Source organism: Crocuta crocuta, unplaced genomic scaffold (assembly GCF_008692635.1).
Source record: "Crocuta crocuta isolate KB4526 unplaced genomic scaffold, BGI_CrCroc_1.0 scaffold431, whole genome shotgun sequence".
Classification (NCBI taxonomy): domain Eukaryota; kingdom Metazoa; phylum Chordata; class Mammalia; order Carnivora; family Hyaenidae; genus Crocuta; species Crocuta crocuta.
Window position 1 is genome coordinate 2826784 of NW_027528859.1, and position 12100 is coordinate 2838883.

The 12100-nt window shown below is 49.2% G+C and overlaps 1 protein-coding gene across 4 annotated transcripts in view; it reads right to left on the reverse strand.

Moving 5' to 3' along the window:
• CCDC180 (coiled-coil domain containing 180) overlaps positions 1 to 3204 on the reverse strand; it is a 58061-nt gene extending 54857 nt beyond the window's left edge. For all 4 annotated transcript variants that reach the window (XM_077756142.1, XM_077756141.1, XM_077756139.1 and 1 more), the window contains exons 1-4: positions 3175 to 3204; positions 2718 to 2785; positions 2381 to 2475; positions 938 to 1128 (exon numbers count right to left, since the gene is read on the reverse strand). In XM_077756142.1, coding sequence (XP_077612268.1) covers positions 938 to 1128; positions 2381 to 2449 — 260 coding nt within the window. In that variant the 5' untranslated portion in view covers positions 2450 to 2475; positions 2718 to 2785; positions 3175 to 3204. The remainder of the gene's footprint in view (positions 1 to 937; positions 1129 to 2380; positions 2476 to 2717; positions 2786 to 3174) is intronic.
• Between the last annotated feature and the right edge of the window lie 8896 nt (positions 3205 to 12100).

Consider the following 12100-nt stretch of genomic DNA (forward strand, 5'->3'; position numbering starts at 1 on the left):
CAAATTCAACTTCTTCCCCCCCCCCCCNTCATTCAAATTCAACTTCTAAACGTTCCTTCTGAAGGAACGAACTCCTGATCGCCCTGCCCCTGTACCTATGCGCCCGTCTCAGGGAATGACGCCTCCACTGTCCACCCAAGCGCTCATGCCACAGATCTAGGACTCTCGGGAGCCCTCTCCTCCCATCCAATCCACCACCTACTCCGATGGGTTCTGCCTCTAAAATACACCTGAAATACCATGGCTACTCTCCCTCTGGTAGCCAGCGCACCAGGCTTATAGGGACAGCAGCAGCTTCCTCCCTGGCCCCTCTGCCTCTTCTTGCCACTCCGTACATTCTGCACCCAACAGCCAAAAGGCCTCAAAAAGGCCAATCAGTTGCTCACTTCAGTAGTCCAAAATCCTGACTGTGATCTGCAGTCATGCGCCGCCCCGCCTCAAGCGGGCGGACCAAACCCTTCCTGCCTCAGAGCCGCCATGCGCCGCCCCGCCCCCCAGGGCGGACCAAACCCTTCCTGCCTCAGAGCCTGGCCCCCGGCCTCTCTTCCCTCATCCTCTGGTCTCAGCTGAGGCCCCTCCTCAGGGGCTTCCCTGACTCCTGTGCTACCACTCGTCCTCTGGGGCAGAGCCTTTCCATCTTTAGGGGGACTTGCTTACTTATTTACTATCAAGGCCTCAAGTTCCAGGAAAGTGGGATCCCCATACCCAGGACCTGGTCCTAGGCACTCAGTTAATTGCCGAGAGGGGAGGAAGTGGAAGGGAGGGAGAAACAAACAGTCTGGCAAAGTAGGAGCTATTACTTATCCCTCTCAGAGGAGATACCTGGGACTTCGTTCCTAAATGGCACTCATCTTGTGTGAGGGTTTTCTGAGTTTCCGAAGACTCTGACACACCCCTAGTGTGTGGAGGTGTGGTGTGGACTGCAGGAAGGACCCACCTGTAGCGAACAGGATTTTCTGTGACCCAGTCATTGGGTAGGCTGTGTGCCCACTTCCGCTGCCGAGGAGACATCATCTCCCCTTCAGGAATATCCACCTTCTTCATCACGGGCTTCCTGCCATTCTTTGGGGTCTCGGAATGCTCCGCAGCGCGCTTCCTGGTGGCTGCCAGAGAGCGGACCAGCTGCACCTGAATGCACAAAAGGTCCGGGTGGGAGATCCGAGCTGCAGATTCCTCAGCACCCAGGACTGACTGCGCAGTCTTAGAAGGTCACGTGAGAACTTGCCAGCAGGAAGGCACTTTGCAGGGAGGCCTTCATCCCCAGGGTATATCCCGTGCAGATACCCCCCCAGAAGACATTCAGCCATCTAGAAGGGTATCTCTTAAGAAATTTGGTGAGGGCCAAGATGTTTATCCCAGCATCTTTTATAACCACAAGGAATTAGAAAATGAGGTTGTCCAATAGCAAGGGACTGGTGGAGTAAACTTCTTATGTCCCGTCAGTGGAATGCTAGGCATTTATTAAGAATGAGACTTCCAAGGGACTAGTTAAGACCCAGGGAAATGCTTATGATATGATATACCATAAAACATATTAATTAAAAGCACAAATTAAAAATTATAACCCAAACTATACTGTATGATCTCAAAATTTTAAACTCAGAAACATGACCAGGAAAAAGTGTGCCAAATGTTAAGAATGGGGTGTTGCCTCCAGGAAGCAGGATCATGTGAGGAATTTGTTTCTTTGGCCTCCTTATACTTTTAATTTCCAAGCCTCCTACAAAGAGCATTATTTAGGGCTCAAAGTAGGAATGAAAATGCCTTTTAAAGAAGCAGTACAGAGCTTCAAAGGAAGGGTTTGAGTTTGTGTGTTTCTTTTAAGATACTGTTCTTGTCTGTGCAGTTTTTTATAGACAAGTTTTTTATAGACAAGGCAATTTCAGCAACCTATATGGTTGTGAGAGAGGGTTACTTTAATACATTACAGAAAGTCCTGGGTTAACAACTGGGCAGCCTCTAAACATCTTGCCATTCCATTAATGCCCCTCGACATGGAAAAGGTCTTGTAATACTGTTAACAGGGAAGAAGCAAGTTTGAAAACACTGGTATAGAATCAATCCCTGGATTTAAATAGAAAAATTAGAAATGCTTTCGGGCATAGGAAAAGGTCCCAAAACGCCCACTGGTTAATTTTGGCTATTTCTGAATAATTTAACTTCTAATTTAATTTAACTAAAATTTGAATGTAATTTTTTTTAATTTTCAAGAATAGACATTCTAATTTTATATTCCTACATTTTAAGAACCAATAGGAATTATTTTTAAAATCAAGACAATTTCAGAGCCCTTATTTCGTTGGGTTCCCAAGCCAAGAAGCTTTCACAGGGAGGGAAGGTAGGGGAGCAGAGGGGAAGGGGCAGAGAGGGACACACCTACCTCAGCCTCGAAGATCTGCTGGTAGACTTTCCCACTGGGAACCTGGGTCACCTTCCCCACTGAGGACATCTTGGCAGCTGGCTGAATGGACGCCTCTGTTGGGAATTCATTGTCCGGGAATCATGTCTGGGGTTTGGAAACCAAAGCCCCAACCTCCAGGACAAGTCCTCCGCCTAGGACTTGCCGCCTGCCCCGCCCCCCAGCGCCCCAGGCAACCTGGCCGGGAGAGGACGCACCCCACTGCTCTGAGGGAAAGCCAGGGGCCCTTCTCAGGCCCCAGAGTTTTCAGTTTAAGCAACAAAGAAGGGAGTGGCAAAGAAGCAAAAAGGAAACAAACCTCAGGCAAGAACCGAACTCCCGTAGAAGGCTGGCTCTTCCAGCCTCGCAGTGTGTAAATCCAGAGGACTTTGGTGGGGAAGAATAATAAATCGTTATTGTTTTGTGCTTCACTCTCCCAAGCTCTCCTGGGAAAAGTGCTCAAGGTGTCATCTTGGATCTCATCCTGGCCTTGACGCCCCTCCCCCAAACTGGAGCTGAACAACGTTGAAGGATCCCTGACTCCCTCCTTTCCCCACTCCCCGCCAAGAGTGGACAGAGAGGTGGAAGTGCAGGGAACAAACAGCCTGGCTCTGGCAATGCTAATTAGGCACCTACTGTATGCTGAGAAGACCCAGCGGGCTCCTCTCACGCCACCAGCCCGCCAGCCTACCCAGAAGCGCGGTGGAGTCCCCGGCCATCCCCTCTAAACCCGGCCAAAGGAGGGAGGCCCTGCGCCCCGGGGCCTGCCGCCCCACCTGCAGAAGGCACTACTCGCCAGGGCCAGTCCAGCCTCAACTGCAGCTGGACGCACTCGGTCTCCAAGGCAACGCAGAGGGGCGGGAGCCCCGCCGGCCCCGCCCTCACTTCCTTTCCAAGGAGGGAGGGGATTGCCGGTGGCCACAGGAGCGCCCCACTGGGAGTGGTAAATCTCTCAGAAACTATTCCCTCCAAGCCCGTTTCTCCTCGCAGCAAGGGGGCGCTCCGGGGCTGTCAGGAGCTTCCAGAGCAGCACACTGAAGGCTCTGAAAGCGGCAGGAGACAGGAGATGTAACTCCGAGCCCTGGTAGTCAAGAAAATCCACCCTATCTTCTTTACTTGATTAAAACCAACCTCAGCTGGCAAGTATCAGCACAGTGCTTGGCTGTAAGATGCAGAAAGCCTCTCTTAAAAAGGCCATCTCTTTCTCAGATTATGAGATTGAAGGGCTCAGAATTCAGGCGTCAGGCTTGTATGGAATTACAAGATTAATTTCTAGGACTCTTGAGTCCCATTCATCCTCCCACCACTGCCACATAACCCTCCTAAATATGGCTTTGACCTACCTCTCTCCTGCTCACAAGTCCCTCATCAACTCTGCAGCCCCTGCCAAATCCAACTCAGTCTTAGGTGACCACAGCCCCACCCCCGCCATCTGGTAACCACCATTACNTCCACAATCCATCCCAGACCCAGCCAGCCTTCCACTGTCAGTAACAATTATCCCTTCCACTCACTTTCCTCACCGCCTATAACCTGCAATCAACATCCAGAGACCGCCTATAACCTCTCATCTCTGGATGTTGATTGCAGTCAAATACAGGAGTTCAGAACACCCAGAGTAGGTATTTCCTGAAGGTTAGGTATGCCTTATTAATTTTGGTTTGGCCGCAGTTGCCCTTAGCACAGGTTCTTGCACATGATTCAGATACAGTGAATGCTCCCTGGGTAAATGCATGAATACCTGGAATGTCCTGGTCTGACACTGTAGAGTCTGTCTCTTTCCCACATGCCCAGCCAGAGTCCTGCATGGCCAGACCTGAAAATACTTGTGGTTGACAGTGAACCTGGTTTGAGGGTTTCCTATGTTTTGTGAGGTTCTCAACTCTGCCAGAAAAACTCCTCTCCTCGGCAGGGATCTCTGTTCCAATTGCTAGTTAATGCTCCCTGTGACAACTTCCTAGAACAAGTGGTCATTCCATCCAGACTAGCTTCAGAAATTAATTAACAGTGAGTAGAAAACACCTTTATTCTCCTTCTTTGGTCCTGAGTTTTATTACCAAAGTGAAATATTGTTAAGAAAAAAAAAAAGATTGGACAAATTTTAACTGGAAAAAGAGAAAGTGCAGGTAACCAAGGGAAAGGGTAAAAATATGGGAAATGTGCAGGACTCATTTGCAGTCATCTGTACCTCCGTTCATGCCACACTGGTTGACCTTTATACATCAGAAACAGGGTCTTCCCTGTCCAGATGTTTTCTGGATTCTCATTTCTGGCACATCTATAACCTGGGTTTTCTTTTTGTTTTAGATATTTGGATATAAATATGTGGGCATGGATATATCACATATAGTGTTTTGTTCTGAGTAAGCAACATACTTATTATGGGATAAAATAGAAAAAAAAATTCCATGGAGAACATAAAAATAAGCCATGTCTCACCACTGAGAATTTGCCTCCCTTAACACCTGAATCTGGACCTTGGGGTTTGAGATTGGATCAAATATGGGAGTTTGTGTTTGGCTTTTAGATGGCATTTGCATTGCTCTCCTAACTCTGCAATGTGATAGCTAGAAGACTAACCAGCTAGAAACCATCTGGTTAGTCCCTCTCTCACATTAGAGGTGGGCAGGAGGCGAGAGACAGGGAATGGTCCTTAGTGGAGTCCTGAGTGCAGCCAGGCCTTTAGACTCTTTTTCTGCACCTCACCTTCATATCTTCCCCTTCCGTCTTCATCTTGAAAATGTCTCTTGACTAGAGTCTCATTCTTTTTCCTTCCTCTTCCACTGGTCATCATCCATCTTCTCCACAGTCCATAGAATGAAGACCAATAAAGACCAACAAGAGCTAATATTTATTGAGAGGATTTAATCCCCTCAATAACTATGCTGAGGGTAGCATAATACGCCTATTTTACATATGAAGGAACTGAAGCTCAGAGAGTTAGTAACCTGGCCAAGATCTCTAAGATAGGAAGGGGTTAGATCCAGGATATGAATCGAGGTCATGTAATTCCAAAATCTTGAACCAAACACTATCCCATCTGGCCTTGCCACTAAACAGAAAAAAAAAATTCTGGATCAAACTGATTGGATTTGCGTGTTGAAGCATGGCATACATACCAAAAAGTACAGAAATAATAAGTGTATATAGCTGGTATACCTGGTACCCAGTACCCCCAAGAAATAGAACATTCATTACCAACTCTCCAGGAGCCTCCCTCATGTACTCATCCAAAGTCACTGCCCTCTTTACCCCAAGGATAACAAATAGTCTAATTTCTGAATTAGTTTTGCTCATTTTTGAGCTTTATCTAAATAGAATCATACAAATGTACTCCTTTCTGTCAGACTCTTTTCATTATGTTTGTAAAGGTCCAAACATTTTTGAATGTGGCTGTGAGTTCGTTTTTATTTCTGTATAGCACCCCATTATTTTTAAATGCCCCATTTTATTTATCCTTTCTATTACTGATGCATGTTTGGGTTGTTTCCAGTTTAGAAAATTACCAAATAATGCTGCTCTGACCATTCTTTTGCATGGTGAACATATGTAGACATTTCTACTGGCTATTTACCTTCGAGTGGAATCCTGGGGTCATATAGAGTATGCATAAGTCCATCTTTTTGTATTAAGTTTAATTATTTTGAGAGAGAGAGAGAGAGAGAGAGAAAACACAAGTCGGGGAGAGGCAGAGAGCGAGGAGAGAGCGAGAATCCCAAGCAGGTTCTACACCAGCAGCGCAGAGCCCAATGCGGGGCTTGAACCCACGAACTGTGAGATCATGACCTGAGCTGAGGGCAGACACTTAACCAACTGAGCCGCCCAGGCACCCCTGTGTAAGTCCCTCTTTAGCAGATACTACAAAAGAGTTTTTGAAAGTGGTTGTGTGCATTTACACCACGGCAATGTATGAGAGTTCCAATTGTTCACATCCTCATTTGGCATTGTTAGGGGCGCCTGGGTGGCTCAGTCAGTCAAACATCTGACTTCAGCTCAGGTCATGATCTCATGGTTCGTGGGTTTGAGCCCTGCATCGGGCTCTGTGCTGACAGCTCAGATCCTGGAGCCTGCTTTGGATTCTGTGTCTCCCTCTTTCTGCCCCTTTCCCTCCCCCCACCCCCAGAAGTAAATAAAACTGTAAAAAAATTGGCATTGTTAGCATTTTTTATTTTAGCCATTCTGGTGTATGTGTAGTGGTGTTTCATTGTGGTTTTAATTTGCATTTTCCTGATGAGTCCTGAGGTCATGTAACCTTTCATAAACTTTTTGGCCATTTGGCTATCTTTCTGTGAAATACCTGGTCAAATCTTTTGCCCATTTTTTTTCCCCCATGGATTGTCTCTTTCTCTTATTAATTGATGTGAGTTACATATTCTATCTTTTGCTTTTTCCCAGATAAATGTAAGACAAGTGTATTCCCCTTCTGTTCTTGCCTTCTTACTCTCTGGAAGATGTCTTTTGACAAAGAGAAGTTCTTAATATTAATAAGGTCCAATTTTTAATTTTTGCCTTTCTACTTAGAGTAATTTACGTCCTAAGAAACCTGTGCCTGCCCCCAGGTCATGAAATATTCTCCTATATTATCTACTATAAATGTTATTGTTTTAAACTTACACATTTAGGGGCGCCTGGGTGGCTCAGTCAGTTAAGCATCCAACTTTGACTCAGGTCATGAGCTCGTGGTTCACGAGTTCGGGCCCCACATCTGGCTCTCTGCTGTCAGCTAGGAACCTAAAGCCTGCTTCGGACTGTGTCTCCCTCTCTCTCTGCCCCTCCCCCACTTGCACTTGGTCTCTCTCTCTCTTTCTCAAAAATAAATAAAAGCATTTTAAAAATTAAAAATAAATAAAAATAAACATACACATTTATATTTAAAACCCACCTGGAATTGATTTTGTTTATGATGGAGGGTAGGAGTCAAGATTAATTTTGTTTCCATATGGATAACCAGTGACCCTGGGCCATTTACTGAGAAGACTACCTTCCATCCATTGTTCTGTGTGCCTCTTTTGTCACATACAAAATGTTCATATGCATGGGTGTCAGTTGGACTCTGTCTATCCTCACACTATTATAGTGCACTGTCCTGATTACTGTTGCTTTATACTAAGACTCACCATCTGGCAGTGCGAGCCCTCCAAGTTTGTTCTTCTTTAAGATTGTCTTGACTATTTTTGGCCACTTTTATTTCTACGGAAATTTTGAAATCATATAGTTAATGTCCACTAGATAGCTGCTGACATACTTTATTGTGATTGTATGAAATCTATAGATAAGTTTGGGGAGAAGTGACATCTTAGCAATACGTGGAAAAACAAGCAAACACCAGAAACAAAAACACCACTGAACCAACCAAAAAAATCCTAACAAAAGAGAAAGGAAGGATAAACCGGGAATAACTGTCTGCAATTCATATGACAAAGGTGCTCACCTCCCTAATACATAAAGAGTTCCTAGAAATTGATAAGAAAAAGAACAGACACACTGTGGGAAATTTGGCAAAAGACATGAAGCCACAGTTTATAGAAAAAGAAACATAAATAGACTTCAATCTACGAAAATGTTCTCAGGCTCAGTCATAATGTGACAAAATTGTGAAAAGTTTGACAATACATTCTAAAGCTAAAAGAGGAAAGATAGAAAAGGAATTCTTTCCTCTACAGGCTCTTCTGGACTGACCTGATTGCACTGGGAGTGCCCAGAGGACTCGGGGTGCTCAGAGGCCACAGATATACAAAGGACTCACCTGAGGGGAGCCATGGGTCCAGTGAGCAAGGTGTGACAGGAGGCGGGGCTAGAGAAGGCAGAGCTTCCCACCTCCCAGCTCATTCTCTTCCCTTCCTGGGAATGCCTGATCCTCAGGAACTTCTTACCACATGCCATTTGCCATCTGAAGAAGATGTGGGGAGAAGTTTCCAGGTGGGTAGTCCTCTCTCCATAAGAGCAGGGCGGGTGAGGAATCTCCCAGAGGGCTGGCATTGCCCCCTCTTTCAGCTGGGACCTTTTGGGAGGCAGCAAGCCTTAGGGACAGGGATTGAGCTGGCAGTGGGGCCTCTAAGCCTCCCTAGAGCCTTAGGCCACCAATTCTGCTTCAGGTCCCTTCAATGTCAGAGAGATTCTGTTGAGCCAAACTGGAGATTTTTGAGTGTTTACTTTATAGCAACAAATTCTATGTCCAATTGGAACCCAAACTGGCTGAAATAATGATGCTTGGAAGAGCTGAGAATGGAGATCCCAGGTGACCAACATGAAGGCTCCCCTCCCCAGGGCCCCTCCCTGGGCCCACAGAGCCCTTTGAGCTCAGAGGAGCCCAGTGGAAACCCTCATCCAGACAGTTTGGATCTTGTGGGTTCTCAACTAAAAAGTATGTGTACTCACACCCCTCCCATCATTCCCTCAACTTCTCCTCCCTTCAGGAAGAGCTCCTGAAAATTTCAAGAGCTTTGTAGCAAAGACAACTCACTGAGCAGGGAGGCTACTTCTCAAAGTAGAGTGGAGGCTGGAGGTCTGAAGAAGGAAGGGGTGAGTGGAGGGAGGAGGACTGGACAGGCTGCAGTTTCATTGCTCACTTAAAATCTTTGAAAATTACAGTCTTGTCTACACTAAAAGAAAGAAGGACCTGTTTGGTCTCTGAGCAGGTGAGGAACACTTTGCGGGGCAGACGGCCCCGGTCATAGGGTACAGTGGTGGCAGCTGGGCTGCCCACAAAGGGGTGCTGAGCTGGCAGAGTTAGCAGGTGTCTGGCTTCCATGCCGGTCCATCCTGCTGGCACTTAGCTTCTTCCTCCAGGCTGTTGGGGATTAGTGGGGGTTTCATTCTTCCCTAAATAAGCCCAGCCTGTCCTCAGGAAGCCAGGCCCCTGCTGCTCCTCCGGTACTCAGTCCATCTCCAAGAGGAGGACACCCTGACTGCACCAGGGTGGGCGCTGCAGGGGAATCCCATGGGCCAGATGGACAAACAGCTATCCTGGGTGCAAATGGCTGGGCCAGGGACAGATATGTGTGCATTCTGTGACTTCCTACTTTGCCCTCAAGCATCCGTGCTAATCAGTCACTGTCAGGAGACTCCTCAGGGTGCCTAATTGGCCATGACATATGTCCCAGATACCTTATAAGACTTTGGGGGAACTAACAGATTCTTAGAGGATCCTTCCTGAAGGGAAGGCAGAAGCTTCAAAAAGAGGAAGCAAGGTGTGACCACCCTGGGCCCTGATTGCCCCCGACTCTGTCAGTCAGAGATGGCACCTCAGCAGTCCCCTGCTGAGAGGATGAAGAAAGACTGCTGTGGAGAGGAATGTCCTGAGGGGTTCCTTGGGGAGATGAAGCCTTTGGCCTGGCCTTGGCCCAGCCTGGGTGGTAGAGATTCCAGTGGGCTGGGGCAGGCAGGGGCCACTCAGCCACGCACCCAAGATCCCTCTTGCTCTTCATCCATGGCTTGGCTGGGCTGGGGGCCTGGACACACTGAGAGCCCAGAGGACAGGATTTGGTCAATGGTGGGGCTGGGTTGGGGTAAAGGCAGCTCTAGAGCAGGGTCTCTGGCCGGAAATGGGGGCTGCTTCTCCTCTGTAGGCCTCTGAGAAAATCACTGCCTCTCTTTGGACCTCGGTCTCCTCATCTGGAAAATGGAAGGTGATGATCCTGTGGTGCAGGCCTCACAGGGTGGTGACAAGGTTGAAGGGAGGAAAGGAACGTGTTGGAGGTGTGAGAGGAGAATAATGATGATAGTAGTATGATACTGAGTCCTCTGGAGGCCCTGTGAGGTAGGTGGAGTTCTCACACTTTTCAGATGAGGAAACAGGCTCAAGGAGGCCACGTCACAGGCCCAAGGCCACATATCAGGCGAATATTGGAGCTAGGATTGTTCTAGAATCAGAGCACACTAGGAGACAGAGTAGTGCTGGTAGCCACTGACTTAGGTCAGTTGTCCAAGGTGTGAGGTTAGGGGATCTTGGAAGAAATGGAATGAGGGGACAATGGCCTCACTGACCTTGTCCTTGACCTTGGCAGGAGGCATCTCCAAGTTTGCCACCCTGGAGATGATCCCCCAGAGAGCCCAGAAGAGACTGCAGCAGAGGGTGGGTATGCCTGTGGAGAAGGGGCTCCAAGGTCAGAGGAGAGGGGGCTCTTCCCTCCCAGAGTTCTCCACAGAGAGAGGAAGGTCCTTCCCCCTCCCGCTCTGCCTCCTGCTGCCACTTGCCAGAAATCCCCCATTAGAAGTGACCAGGACCCAGGACGACATACCCTGGGATTGCACAAAGCAGGCCCTGGAAGGCAAGTAGTAGGAGCCTGGTGTTCTCGGAGGGTGAGGGGAGGAGAACTGAGGGTGCTTCATGTGGGACCCTAGCGTGGAGGCTTGAAGGGGAGGAGTTTTCAGAGCAGGGTCCCTGGGGCACCTGAGAGCCAGAGCTCACCCCCACTCCCACCCTGATGGCACAGGGTGTGTTCCCCTTCTTCTGCACGTTTCTCACTGACCTGGGGCTGCTGGACACTGCGATGCAGGATTATCTGGAGGTGAGAGAACCTGGGGCCAGGCAGCAGAGCCGGGAGCCCGGGGTTTGGGAGGAGAGAGGCCCGTGCTGAGTCCTGAGGTCATGGCGCCCGGCAAACCGCTCCCGCGGGGGAGCGTCCTGCCCCTCTTAGGAATGACTCCGCAAGGGCGCCTTAGAAGCTGCGTGTCCCTGTCACCCAGGCTGGGGAGCAGCGGAGCTGCCCTATTGCTGCGGGAGGTTTCGTCAGAGTGGGCCTCGGCCTCTCCTTTAGCAGGTGCCCTCAGGGAGGAGAGAGATGGCGGGTTCCTCCAAGTCAGGCAACCCATTAGTGCAGTCACTTCCTGCCTGAGGCCTCAGTCTCCCTGTCTGTCGCCAGAGTGGGTTGGGCTAGAGGATCCCTGAGCATGAGCTCTCTTCTGCCCCCTTCTTCAGAGCCCAGAACCTGGCCTACGCCCCAGTCCTGTTTTCTGTGCATGCCCTGCCCCCTGGAGGGCATCGGCGGTAGTGCAACGTGACACGGGGCGGGGAAGGCAGGCTAGGGTGGGCTTGAGGGCTCTTTCTGAGGGCCGCTGGCTGTCTGCCTCTAGGAGGAATCAAATCAGCTTCTGTAAGAGGAATGAGGTCAGCTGTGGCACTCACCGTAGGGGAAGAGGGAAATCGGGGGTGGGGGTGGGGAGAGGGGCATTAGAGCTCCTCCCCCGACAGGTGGGAGAGTTTGATAACAGACAAGTGGGAAACCCATCAAACTGGTGGTGGGGTAAGTCCAACTTCGTGAGGAGGAGCTACTCACATCCATCTCAGAGAATAGGTAGGACCTGGATGGAATTGGAGGGTTTCCCCTGGGTACAAAGACCCGGGAACCAGCCTCCTGCCTCTCTCCGCCACCGCATATTGTCCCAGAAGTACCCTCCTGCCCAGGCGCTGTCTGCATCTGTCCTTCCCTCTGGCCCCAGGAATGCAAAGTCATGCAGCTGCTCCTCATGGCTGCAAGTCATTACAGCCTTGAGCCTGAGGGGCAGTTTGAAGTGAGACCAGGCAGGAGTGAGCGAGAGCAGGTACAGACTCTTCTTGGTATCTGTCTGGTGGCTGGCTGCAGAGAGCCTTTAGCCGTGATTCCTGGCTGGCCCCAGACCTGTTGCATGGGGACGGCTGGGGTGCCTGGATTACAGCTGCTGGGCAGGCACTAGAAGGGACATCTGAGTGTGACTCCTGGT